Genomic DNA, 13,097 nt, shown 5'->3' on the forward strand with positions numbered 1-13,097 from the left:
CATTTGCTCCAGAGCTCAGCAGTCCCTGGAGGCCTGCTCTGCATGGCTTTCCCTCCCCAGCACAAGTCAGAGCCAGTCCTGGACCCCATAGCTCTTCTGTCTTGAAGTGGTAACACTCCGAGTCCTCTGTTATGAATGTTTACCCTTTCCTTTAGTGCCTCTTGGCGACACCAGGGTCCTCAGTAGCTGTGAGGTCCTCAAACAGGATGGCCAGGGTACCTCTGCTGTTGGAACTGAATAGTTGTCTTCACTTCTGGTCCTGTGTTGGGGGTCAGACACATTGGTTAGTGTGTTGGCACCCCGCTGTGCTTGTGTGTGGGTTCTCTGCTCTGGAAGACTTCCTTTTAGTCATTCTACTTGTGCTTTGCTGGTCCAAGATTTCAGAGTCTGGATGATTCAGAAGAATGCGTTTTGAAAGCAGAGTCCGAAGGTATAGAGCTTCGCTTCTTGCAGCACCTCGTGGTCTCCAGAGACCACAGCTTTTCATGAACCCCAAGGTTCTCTCCACCCTACTTATTGTACACTTCAGCAGCCTCTGATAATGCAGGCCGGTACTTCTGGCAAGGAGATATTCTGCCTATTTGACTCAATTTATCGTGTCTGTTTTGAGTTAGTTGCTGTCACGGAATTTGGTTCCAATCCAGAAATGGGGTGGGGGTATGTTTTGTGCTTAGCTTCTTGGAGAATTCTGAGGGGAAGTTGTCTGCCAGAGCTGTTACTAATCCCCAGTCAAGGCACCAGAGGTTTAGAGCAAGAGTCAGCTGAGGAGGGGCTCTGGAGACACCCTTTCCAGGGCACAGCTCCATTAGGCTGGTCAGGACACAAATCCTGTCCCATAAGCCCCTTTCCTGTTCATCAGTCTTAAAATATGTCATTTTTTTTTTTGTTCCAGATGTGAGTTTAACACCAATTCTTGCTGATATTCATGGTACTTAGGCTGATAAAATGATCTTATTAAAATGTAATTTGGTTTCCAAAACCAACCAGATGCTTTCCAGGATCTTACCTCACCGCCCTGGGCGCATCTCCTGAGATAGGGAGGGGGTACTGACTTAGTGCTGACCCAGCCCCGGACACCGAGGAGATGAAGTCAGATGAAGTGGCAGTCATCTCCTGAGGTAGGGAGGGGGTGCTGACCCAGCCCTGGACACTGAGGAGATGAAGCGGGATGAAGCAGCTGAGCCAGAAACGGAATGTGGATCTAATCATCTGTTGTCTTGCAGCCCTTATTCTTTTACTGCAGGGCTGACTATGGAGCTGGGGGTTTTGAGGGCCCTAAGAGAGCTTCTTGGAGCACATCTCCTCACTCTTACCACATTAGTCTGTGATTCCTAGTGTGGGAATCAAGTGAAATGGCCAAAGTAGAACGAGGTGTCTGGAGGAAGCCAGCCAGGCCAACTCGTAGGCTGTACCGAGACCCTCGGTGTGTATTCTTTACAAGGGGTGCATGATTCAGCCGAAATGAGTTCTTTGCATGAACTTGAGCCTACAGCAGGATCGTGAATCCTCTGTCTGTTTTTATGGGTGCACATATTTTACAGAGCATGTGGTAGCAGTTCTCTTAATGAAGCTGAAGCCCTGGCTGTTCTGTCACGTAACCCCACACTCCAGGAACTTGTTTTCTCCTGTAGTTATCAAGGCATTCTGAAAAGTAACTGGAGCCGCTGCAGTTTAAAATGGGGTTTCCCTGACAAGCGTACAAGAGGAGCTGTGTCTACTTGCTCAGGAAGGACTATATTCCTCAGCATGGGCCTGCATAGTGGCCTACACTCAGGGCTCTCCAAGTCCTGCTAAGAGATGGCACATGACCACCCAGCCTGTTCAGAGTGTTGTCTTTTCCTGGGGCTGGGCTTGATTTTCCACACATAATAGAATTGGGGCATTGAGCTCCAAAGTCTTCCACAGGATAGGATGCTTAGGTCCTCAGGGGAGCTCTGGGACCACACTGCACCTTCATCCACCCAGAGCATACGTAGAAGTACTGAAGGGCATGGCACACAGCCAGGTGCAAGCCCTCAGGGATGAGGACATGCTCACCAGCAGACCTGGCCTTTTCCTCCTTGCCTACCCTTGCGCATGTTCCTTAACTGCTCTGTACCCAGTGTCTCCTGTGTTAATGGCTCTAGTGCTGCCCCGCTCATAGTCCTGTGAGCGTTGGCACTACCCCCTTTCCTTACCACACTGCCTGGTGTTTAAAGGGCCCTGCATAAATATTAATGGTCTCTGTCTCTGTGATAAGAGGGGCTCCCTGACATTTGTGCAGTTGGCGTCCATTACTGCCAGTGCAGGTTAACTGTCAGACACACACACACACACACACACACACAAACACACACACACACCCCGCTGGGCACCAGTCACAGTTGGCGCAGAGGAGAACTGTGCTCCTTAGGAGCTATGTTCAGTCTCGCAGTTGAGTAACTCAGCTTCTGTGCCTGGCTTATGCACTTTGGTGGCCCTCCAGCCGCATGGTACACATTTAATGGGCATGGTTATTGCAGAAGAGAGTCTCTGGGTCAGTATGCTTTCTTAGCTAGTCATCTTCCATCATCCTGTGGTAACTGCGTCGTGGCAGTGTACACATAGACCAGACTGAGAAGGCTCACCCGGCACGTCCATGCACTGATACTTTTGGTCACCTGTTGTGGGCTTCCTTGTGCAATGTGTTTCCTTCTTCCTGCCGGTTCTTCTGCCTCCTAAGGGGCTAGCTTTTCTGTGGTATTTTTAAGATGACCTTTTAAAGGCTCTCATGAAATAAAGTAAAATAAAATGAGAAAATAAAAACTCCTATAGTAGAAAGCCTAAGTGCTAAGGAAAGGCAGGCTGTGGTTGGTCTGTTTTTAAAATCAGATTTAGTGTGCTCTCGCTCTACATGGTCAGCTTTTTTGGAATCACCTGGAAGGTACAGCTCCGTGCAGTGCTGTCAGGGTGTTTGCAGAGAGTTTTTACCGAGGAGGGTGGATCAACCCTGAATGGAGGTGGTCTGTGGGACACCACCCTATAGCCTGGCGTCCCAGACTTCAGGAAAAGTAGAGGAAGCTATAGCACAAGCGCTCAGTTCTGTCTCTTGACTGGGCACTGTGACAGCCGCTTTGTGCTGTGATGGACTGTATCTCCTCACACTGTGACTGTGATCAACCACATTGTGCTGTGTGCTGTGATGGACTGTATCCCCTCACAGTGTGACAGTCACTTGGTGCTGTGATGGTCTGTATCCCCTTACAGTGTGAGCCAGGATAAACTTTCCCTTTCTTTTGTTGCTCTTGTCAAATATTTAGACATAGTAAGAAGGGCAGTAACGTCGGATTAGAAATGTAAGAGATAACCGAATTGTGTGTTTTCCTGTGACATTTACATGGTATGGCCATAGTTACTGTTGAACATGATAATAAGCCTTAGATTCAGACTGGGGACTCTTCCTTCCTACTGAGTGGCATAGTAATAGTGAAAACAGCTCTTGGATTCATATCAGTTACTCAGATTCGTGCCTCTCCTTAAAGATGGCGAAAGGAAATCCAGCAGAGAAGGTTCTTCAGATAGAATTGTCACTTTGAGATTTCCTGAGCTGTGCTGCCCTGTCCTCATCCCGCCTCTTCACCACCACTCCACCCCAACACGCACAGACACAGACACACACACACACACACACACACACTGCTGTGGTATCTCGGACCTGCGCAGTGTGCCCCCGTATCCCCTGATGCACAGAAGCCATGGAAAAGGCAGCCTTGACTTGAACAGGTCCTGTTGGCAGAGCCTGGAAGCCTGACTCACAGCTGCCTCCCCTGTGATGGTTTTTGTTTTATTTTGTTTTACAGTCTGACTTTGCCTTTTTAGTCGTAGCTTCTAAATTCATCCTTTTACAACTAATATTCCACTGTGGTCCATACATTGGAGCTTACTCAAGGGAGCCTTCCACGATTCCTACAGCAGAAAAACCATGTGTGATCACACAAGTAACAAAGCAACAAAGTAACAGAGCAATGGCCGCTGGTCTTGAAAATGTTTATCATTGATTTACTTTCTTGCTTTAAAAAGAAAAAACTGGTTAAGAAGCAATAACCCAGAATCTATTATTTGAAACACATGTGCCCATGAGTAACCTCCATATCAGACAGAGCCTCTTTCAAACCCTAAGCAAGGGTTTTCAGGAACACTCCCTGACCTTGGCCTTAAGGAAGCTGGCTTTCCAGTTAATGTGCACCTGGGAAGCTGTCCTGTTAAGGCAGTGGGGGGGGGGGGGGTCTTCCAGCCTCCGCAGCCTCCCCAGCGCTCCCCAGCAGCAGTGAGAGGCTGTGGCATAGTGGCATTTATATTGAGTATGTTCTGGCAACTGTGGCTGCCTTTGCTTTTGTGTCCTGGCCCGCAGTGGAGCTGCACTTTCTAATCCCCTTAAACCAAGCAATCCTTGTTTGGTCCGCTCTGTGTGAAACCTGCATGAAGCCCTAGGACCCTTTTGTAGAGTTTCTGAATGACTAAATATAGGGGCTGTGGGGAGCCACTGTTCACAGCACTTGATACACTTCGTTCTCTAGGAGGAATGGCCTTTATTAGACCACACCCTCCCTCCCCACCCCACTCCCACCTTTCCTTTTGAATTGCGCTTGCAAAATGGGCCAGATATTCATTGCAATTGATCTTTACACACCCTCCCCCACATCATTTCTCTCTAGCCCTTTGCAGGAAACTTGCTCAGAATGTTGAACTTGGGGATCCAAAGCAGATATTGGCTGTTGTCCTTCTAAGACTGTGTGCTCTTGTAACAGAAGACCGCCTTCCTTGTTCGGGTGTGCAGGGTCAGGTGTGCGAATGTTAAGAAGCCTGTGACCAAATGTGCTGCAGGAACGTCTCAGCCGTGCTTGAGACAAGGCAGCAATATGACACGGTTTCTTTAGAAAACAAAAGATAACAATTCTACAAAGATTGTTGAAGCTTCACTTGAGCCAAAAGATGAAGGGTAGAAACACCACAGTGTTTACTTTCCATTATGCTGGAGAGAAGTCAGGGAAAGCTGGCCTGCTCGGAGTCCGCTCATGTCCTTGGTCTAGGTCATCAGTGCTGGCCAGTGACCCTCTCAGAAGGCAGCGACTTTGGGAGGGGAAACATCCTCCCAAACATGATTTCTGTGGCTGTGGTCCATTTAAGGCACCTGTTTTTTCCACACTTACTGGTTACCATAATAGTGAAAAATTGAAAGATGTTTTAAAATCAGACTTCTGAAGTGAAGTAACCCTTTCACAAGGGTTACTGTGAGTCGGGGCAAGTTGTATTCCTGAACTAAGCAACTATGGAAGGGAACCCGTGCTAGAAGTCTATGAAATGCGCAAAGTGGAGAGAATGCTGTGGAGCCTTCTGCAGAAGAAACCGTTGTTAAGCTGGATGGGTGACATGGGAACGGAGGCACTGCCAGCACAGTCCTGTAATCGGGTGAGGCCTTGGGAGTGGGTAAGAGCTCCTCAGACTTCATGATGGAGTTCCCCAAACTTCTAGTTAGGAACTGAATTCTTAATATCAGTAATGCCTTTCTAAAAACATAACAAGTTTCATTTAAAAGATGTTTTGTAGCTCCAAGTTTAAGGAAGGAATGAGAGATATATAATGTTGAATATCTGAAGAAGCCACAGGGAAACATCATTTTATAAGTTAGCTAAAAATACATAAATCAGAAGCTGGAGAGGTGGCTTAGCGGTTAAGAGCACACACACTGGCTGCTCTTCTAGGAGACTTGGGTTCGATTCTTGGCACCCACAACGTGGCTCACAACTATAATTCCAGTCCTAAAAGGACCCAGTTCCCTATTCTGGTCAACATGGCCACCACGTACACCTGATGCACAGACAATACATGCAGGCAAAACACCTATACACATAAAATAAAATGAAAAAATACAGGTATAAAATAATGTGTGCGCATGCATAGTTTAAGGTGGAGTCACACCATGTGGGATGATAATGCTCCTCCCAAGAATAGGCCATGTAACAGAACCCCAGTGCCAGGCATGAGGAACCTCCTTTTATGAACCCAAGAGAGCCCCTCAAGTAAACAGTAGAGGATATTTCCATTGCCCCTTGTTAGACCTCGGAGCTTGCAGGTAAGGAAGGCTCTATTGCTGCAGACACTGGACTTGGAGGAATTATCTGGAACTGACTCTGGAAGCCTCCTCCCCAGGACTGGCTCTCGGAGCATAGGAAGGTGCTGTTCTAACTGCCAAGGGAAAAAACTACCAATATTCCCACCCAGCTGTAGTCTATGAACCATGGCAGTGACTGGACCAGCAAGATCTCCTCAGTGATGCCCTGTGGCATTTTATTGTGGGGTAACCAGCAGCTGTCTCATTGGGCTAGAATTTAAATACTTAATTGTAAAGCTTGAGACAGAAGTCTACAGGATACCTCTTTTCAGGGCAACATCTATTTAGTTCGTAACCTTAATTGTAGGTTCTTATCTTTTCTGATGGGCAAAGCCAGTTGACTGAGGGATGTGAACATGTGGGGGTGATAATTTTAGCAATTTTTGAAATATTATTCTGGCAGTCTGTTTTCTTAAGGTTTGGGAAACCTTTGCATGTTTTAAGCGTGTTTTATGATTCTTCTCAGAGCAGGGTTGATCTTTTATTTCTTATGCTCTGTCAAGTACACAGATGTTTCTAATCCTTTTTGGTTACTCTGAAAGGGTCTTTAAAAAAAAAGTGCCAAAAATATAGTCTAGCTTAATTCCCCTTCCTGGGCAGCCCTCCCCCACACCCCCACCCTTGCTTGAGTAGCCTGACAAGTTAATGAGGCTCTGTAAGAGGAAGCAGCCAGCTCAGGGCTGGATGCAGCCTGTCCTTCCCAGAGCAGGAACTAGGGTCGCTGGGAAAAGCCTGGAGCTCTGGCTGGAGAGTTCACTAACAGGGCTGGCAGCCAGCCTTCATAGTCATAAGGGCACTAGGGCTGGGCCACCAAGGCCCGCAGAGGGCCGGGCTCTGGCTCTGTTGTAAGCCAGAGACTCCATTGTCCAACTTGATTGGCTGGCTCTGTTTTTACTGGAAAAGGAGCATTTCTTTTCTTTGTTGAGGAATTAACCACTTCCATGTCGTGGGGTTCTGTGAGGAAAATTCTTTCCCAGGCTAGGACTGTACGTTTGGCATTTTAATGACTTCTTTATCCGTTCAGGGACTAATGTAAAATTTATCATGGCTTTCCCACCGAGGAATTTGTAAAGATTTAGAAGGGGGCTTAACCGGTTGTGACTTTTCCTTATGACCTAGTAAAGATGCTCTCTTTGTCTGGACTGGTGCTTCATGTTGGAAAGAGCTGTGTTGTTTCTGTCCTTTGTACTAGTATGGCAGACATGCTTTTAACTCTGAATCCCCAGACTTTCTCATAAGAGACAGGCTGCTCAGAAAGAGAGTAGAGCAGTATGTAGGCGAGCCTTCAGCAGCCTGCCCAGCGTTCTGTGGGCTTCGTACTCCATGGGTACCCAAATCCTGCAGCGATCTGCAGGCCTTGTTCGGGCAGCGGTGATGGTGACCAGCCCTGTCTCTGACCTCAGTCCCAACACAGAGATTCACAGGAGAGTGGCACAGACCTGCTTTCTGCTGAGGAGGTAGACACACACACACACACACACCATTCATTTCAAAACTGAAGTATGCTTTCTGCTGAGGAGGGTAGACACACACACACACACACCCACCATTCATTTCAAAACTGAAGTATGCTTTCTGCTGAGGAGGGTAGACACACACACACACACCATTCATTTCAAAACTGAAGTATAAGTTGTTTTAGGAGTAATCCGTAAGGACAGCAGACATGGGAGCAGCTTCTTAGAGATACTGGATAAGAAACTTAGAGACAGAATGGATCCAAAGAGCTCTGACCACAGGGATGGGGATCTTGACCCAGTATGCACAGGGCCCATCTCTGAAATGAGAGTCAACACATAAGCCTGACAAGGCAGATGGAGGGTTAAGCCCTGTATCAAAAAAAAAAAGTTAAAAAAAAATAATACCTAAGGTTTTGAAGAGGAAAACTCATGCTTTTAGAAGGTCATCCTGACAGCATTTTTCTGATGGGACAGAACAGAGAGCTGCGAGTATCCAGGGCGACCATTAGGATCCCTGCAGAAACTCAAGTGAAGTCACCAGCGTAGGTTTGCAGGAGAAGAAAGTCATTAACCACCCTGGAGTCCTCTTGACAACTTCTGGAGGAAGGGGGAGATTTATTTAAGTTGGGTGACTTGCTGGTGATAGCATCACCCAGAGAGCAACACCGGAAAAGAAACTCAAGCGGGGACATTGTGAGTCATGTCCCAGCTTCCCTGGTGGGATGAGAAATCGGAAGCGTGGGGTCATTGGCTGCTGGGTCTTTGGGAATGCCAGCATGTGGGTGAGGCGAGAGAATCCATATGGGGTTAGGGAAGAACAGGAGATGGAACCTGGAGATATCCTGAGGAGGGAAAGCCAGTCACAGGACTCTTACATGGGAGCTGATGAACCCTGTCCCCAAAGGGTTTACCTACCAGGATACAAGCCATGCCGGGCCAGTAATAATGGGAGGATTGTATTCTTGTCTTCCAAAGACAAGTCATGTGTGTGTCTCCATGGGACTCATGGATGTGATACAGAAGACCCAAAAACGGACAGTTTGAGTCAGGGATTGGGGCAGGAGAGAGAAAGAAATTAGGGGTTCAAGGATTAGCACAAACAGGTATAGGAAGTGCAGAGCTGGGGTTGGAGTCAAGGGTAGAGAGTCGATGACATGCTAAGAATCTGCTGTGATTTTTCCTGAGTTCTAGGTATCCACCCAAAAGACTCATTCTCCATCTTCAAACAGTGCAGCGTGTTCAGTTTAATTTATAGGAAACTAATAAAATCTACATAAAGATTCCTTAGGGATAAATGGGACGAAACCTTGGAATAGGGAAGGAGCCAAGTCCTTGGATGGTTGAGGAGAAGCAGTCCAGGGTCAGTGCCGCGCAGCCTTTCGGTGTCCGTCTTTGGCAGCGCTCCCTTCCTGATCCAAAGGATGCAGGAGAGCCTGCGTGCTTTATAGTGAAGATGCGAAAATCTGGAGAACTTCATCTCACTTTATTGTCTGTTTCACAATTATTCCCTAAGTGGCCTTTACGCAGTTTTTATTACTTTGTTCTAAGTTTAAAGATGAGTGCATAGAATGTTTGAAGAGGGAGCTAGGAGGTCTTAGCTACAAAGAGATTTGGAAGTGCATGAGAAATCACATTGGACTGGCAGTGAGCTCATCAGAAAACCCCCAGCATGGTGAACAAGAGAAAGAGCGTGTGCATCTGATGGCTCCAAAAGGGAGTGACAAAACAGACCCTCAGCCCAGTTCCCACAATGCCTTTAACCCTACTGCAGAATTTCTGGCAGAAGGTGGCATTCCTAGGCAAGTCACCAGACCTGCTGGGCCCGGTGGTTTTGCTTGCTGACCTGTCCCTCTTTCTCTGTCCCTCTCAGCTCTCTGGTGGCTGTGAACTGACAGTAGTGATCCATGACTTCACGGCTTGCAACAGCAACGAGCTAACCATTCGGCGTGGTCAGACGGTGGAGGTTCTGGAGCGGCCTCATGACAAGCCTGACTGGTGTCTGGTACGCACCACTGACAGGTCCCCCGCAGCAGAAGGCCTTGTGCCCTGTGGCTCGCTGTGCATCGCCCACTCCCGCAGTAGCATGGAGATGGAGGGAATCTTCAACCACAAAGGTAAGCGGCAGGGAGGCCTGAGGGGCTGCCAGTGAAGCTGTGTCTGCCCAGCAGGTGGGCACACAGGACCTTCTGGCAGCACGCCTGCAGGGCTGCCTTATCACTGTCTGCAGTGGCAATGGGATTCCAGGCTAAGGTGGAGAAAGGCAGGGCGTCAGCTTCCAAAGGGCAGCTGTGGGGGCAGGAGTGGGGGTGCTAGCTCTTCAGGGGCCAGCACCACTCATAAGTGGAGAAGAAAGAGCAGGCACCATTTTCTTCCAGTTTGCTTAAAGTAGGCAGGGGAAGCAACAGATAAGGGAGGTGGGACTGAAGCCAGCCTCCTTTGAATCAGGTATTCACGTGGCCTTTCTGTGCTGTCATTCAATTCCTGGAAACCAAATTTGGGCTGAGAGTTATTTAGCCATTCCGTTTTATAGCTGTGTAAATGGAGAGTCTGGGGCTCTCCCAAGCTCTGCATTGCATGCCTGGGAAGAATGGAGCTCTTATGTGGGCGTCAACATTCCTGTGAAGACCATGAAAGTCTACCCAAATGCCCACCACGGAGGCTGCAGGCCGCTGAGCACGTGAGGGTGGCTTGTCCCGATGGAGGTGTGCTGCAGTTGGGAAAGCTTGCTAGAGTTTTATGGGAAAGACGACTTACGTGTTGAAATGACATATTCCATAGAGGTTGTAAACAAATTGTTTAAATCAACATTTCTTTTCATATTCTCCAATATGGATGGTAGAAAGTTCAGTTGACAGACACAGTTCATGCTGTGTCCCTGCTGAGTGGAGCTAGCTTACTCGTTCGTCTTGGTGAGTTGTTTCTGGAGAGTTCTTTCTCTGGAGGAAGCAGAGTTTGGCAGCTCATCTAAGGATGCAGGGGGCAGCCCGGCTCATGTCAGACTGTTGGTCAGTACTGGAAGATGGGTAGTTCTTCTCTCCTGTTAGACTGTTGGACAGTACTGGAAATGGGATAGTTCTTCTGGCTTTGGAAAATACAGCTGGTTTTCTTTCTGAAGGAACATCACTCCACGCTGCCACATTCAGTTTCTTTTTCACTAATTATAGAATATTCTAGCAGCTTTCTCCGCTTGTCCTCCATGCTCTCCTCATGCTCATCCTGACAGTTTGGGTGCCATCCGCTAGCTGCCGTGACTTAATTCCTTTGAGCTGAGAGAAGCTGCTCAGGAACTCCAGTGAGCCCAGCTCATTCATTACAGTCAAGCTCTGGGTCCGCAGGGTCCCCTGTGAACTCACTGTCCCTAGTGAGAAACAGGATGAATGAGACCGAGGAAAGCCAAGTATCGTTTTTCATCTCCAGGGACTCCGCATGTTTAGAGCAGCATAAGCCTTTCTGTGACCTGGAGCTGGAGTCCGGGTGAAGTCCCAGCACTAAACACCACTCTTCTGAGCTCACAGCTGCCCCAGTCTACCAGATCCATTTGAGTTTGGATTAGAAATCAAGTTTCTCTGTCCCCCTGAGGAGCCCCGGTGAACTTGAACATGCCGCATTGAGCTCTTGTTCTTAGATGGCGTTGGCGTGTGCCTCTCCTGCCATGTGCTCTTTACTTCCCGGTGTGCATAGTTGCCACTTAGCTGAAGAGAAAGCGCCTCCGTCCTCAAAACTTACAGGGAATTCTGGGGTTTGCTTGTTTTTAAGTAAACGTTTTTGGTTTTCTGTCTGAATGCATTCTTTGCTGTCAAGATTCTGAAACATCATCCCTTCCTCGCAGGCCTGCTGTGCCCGTCCATCACTCAGTCTCTAGCGCCCATCACTCAGTCTCCAGCGCCCATCCTCACAGCTGTGCCCGCCCTTCACTCAGTCTCTAGTGCCCATCACTCAGTCTCCAGCGCCCATCCTCACAGCTGTGCCCGCCCATCACTCAGTCTCTAGTGCCCATCACTCAGTCTCCAGCGCCCATCCTCACAGCTGTGCCCGCCCATCACTCAGTCTCCAGCGCCCATCCTCACAGCTGTGCCCGCCCATCACTCAGTCTCTAGTGCCCATCACTCAGTCTCCAGCGCCCATCCTCACAGCTGTGCCCGCCCATCACTCAGTCTCCAGCGCCCATCCTCACAGCTGTGCCCGCCCATCACTCAGTCTCTAGTGCCCATCACTCAGTCTCCAGCGCCCATCCTCACAGCTGTGCCCGCCCATCACTCAGTCTCTAGTGCCCATCACTCAGTCTCCAGCGCCCATCCTCACAGCTGTGCCCGCCCATCACTCAGTCTCTAGTGCCCATCACTCAGTCTCCAGCGCCCATCCTCACAGCTGTGCCCGCCCATCACTCAGTCTCCAGCGCCCATCCTCACAGCTGTGCCCGCCCATCACTCAGTCTCTAGCGCCCATCACTCAGTCTCTAGCGCCCATCACTCAGTCTCTAGCGCCCATCACTCAGTCTCTAGCGCCCATCACTCAGTCTCCAGCGCCCATCACTCAGTCTCCAGCGCCCATCCTCACAGCTGTGCCCGCCCTTCACTCAGTCTCTAGCGCCCATCACTCAGTCTCCAGCGCCCATCCTCACAGCTGTGCCCGCCCTTCACTCAGTCTCTAGCGCCCATCCTCACAGCTGTGCCCGCCCTTCACTCAGTCTCTAGCGCCCATCCTCACAGCTGTGCCCGCCCATCACTCAGTCTCCAGCGCCCATCCTCACAGCTGTGAGCACAGGGGGTGGTGAGGGCTCGGGTCTTCAGCTTTCTTTTTTTCCTGATCTGCTTTAATTATCTCACGAGGAAAATGAAGGCTATCTGTCTGCTCCATCAGCACCAAGACTTGGGCAGCAACAGAGCAGTATATCAGGGAAGAAAACTTCCCTTCAAGTTCAAAAGGCCTCTGACAGAATCTTGTAGAAGTCAAGCCCAGGAAGTGTAGCCTTAACCAGCCTCCATCTAGCAGACTGGAGACCATTGTCAGAAAGTCCAGGCAACAAAGAAGTAGGAAGTGAGAATGTAACCCAGAAAAGAGACATACTCTTCAGAGACCTCTGCCATCTTGGGAAGCACAAGGCCTTGATTGGCCTCTGACCCACCCATAGCCTGCTGTATAGCGACGGGCGCATGCCACTGTGGTGAAGTATTGGTGTTCCTCGTTTCACTGTGAGAACTCTGGGCTTGGAGGATGCAGCAGTGAGAGAGGTGAGCCAGGAGCCAGGGCTCTCAAAAGACTTGATCCATTCTTTGGCGGGATCAGACCCCTTGGGCAATGTCAGCTAAGCTGGCTGCATGCTCCCCCCCACACAGCTCCTGAGCTCAAAGACATTACGTATCTCTAGCTCTTTCGCTAATCCCTAAGGATAGCTTTTAAGTGGTGTGAGTCTTAGCACTGTGCCCTTCCAGACAAGAGGAAGAAGCTCATTGCTTTCTAGTCCTGATCTTGGCAGCTTTTTATTTCATAACTCTGTGTCCGAACAG

At 49.1% G+C, this 13,097-nt stretch overlaps 1 protein-coding gene across 5 annotated transcripts in view; it reads left to right on the forward strand.

The window, feature by feature from the left end:
- Positions 1 to 13,097, forward strand: part of Trio (trio Rho guanine nucleotide exchange factor) — a 289,908-nt gene that overhangs the window by 204,203 nt on the left and 72,608 nt on the right. For all 5 annotated transcript variants that reach the window (XM_075975805.1, XM_075975801.1, XM_075975802.1 and 2 more), the window contains exon 34: positions 9,461 to 9,704. In XM_075975805.1, the coding sequence (XP_075831920.1) occupies positions 9,461 to 9,704 (244 nt within the window). The remainder of the gene's footprint in view (positions 1 to 9,460; positions 9,705 to 13,097) is intronic.

This window comes from Microtus pennsylvanicus, chromosome 6 (genome assembly GCF_037038515.1).
Source record: "Microtus pennsylvanicus isolate mMicPen1 chromosome 6, mMicPen1.hap1, whole genome shotgun sequence".
In the NCBI taxonomy this organism is placed as follows: Eukaryota; Metazoa; Chordata; class Mammalia; order Rodentia; family Cricetidae; genus Microtus; species Microtus pennsylvanicus.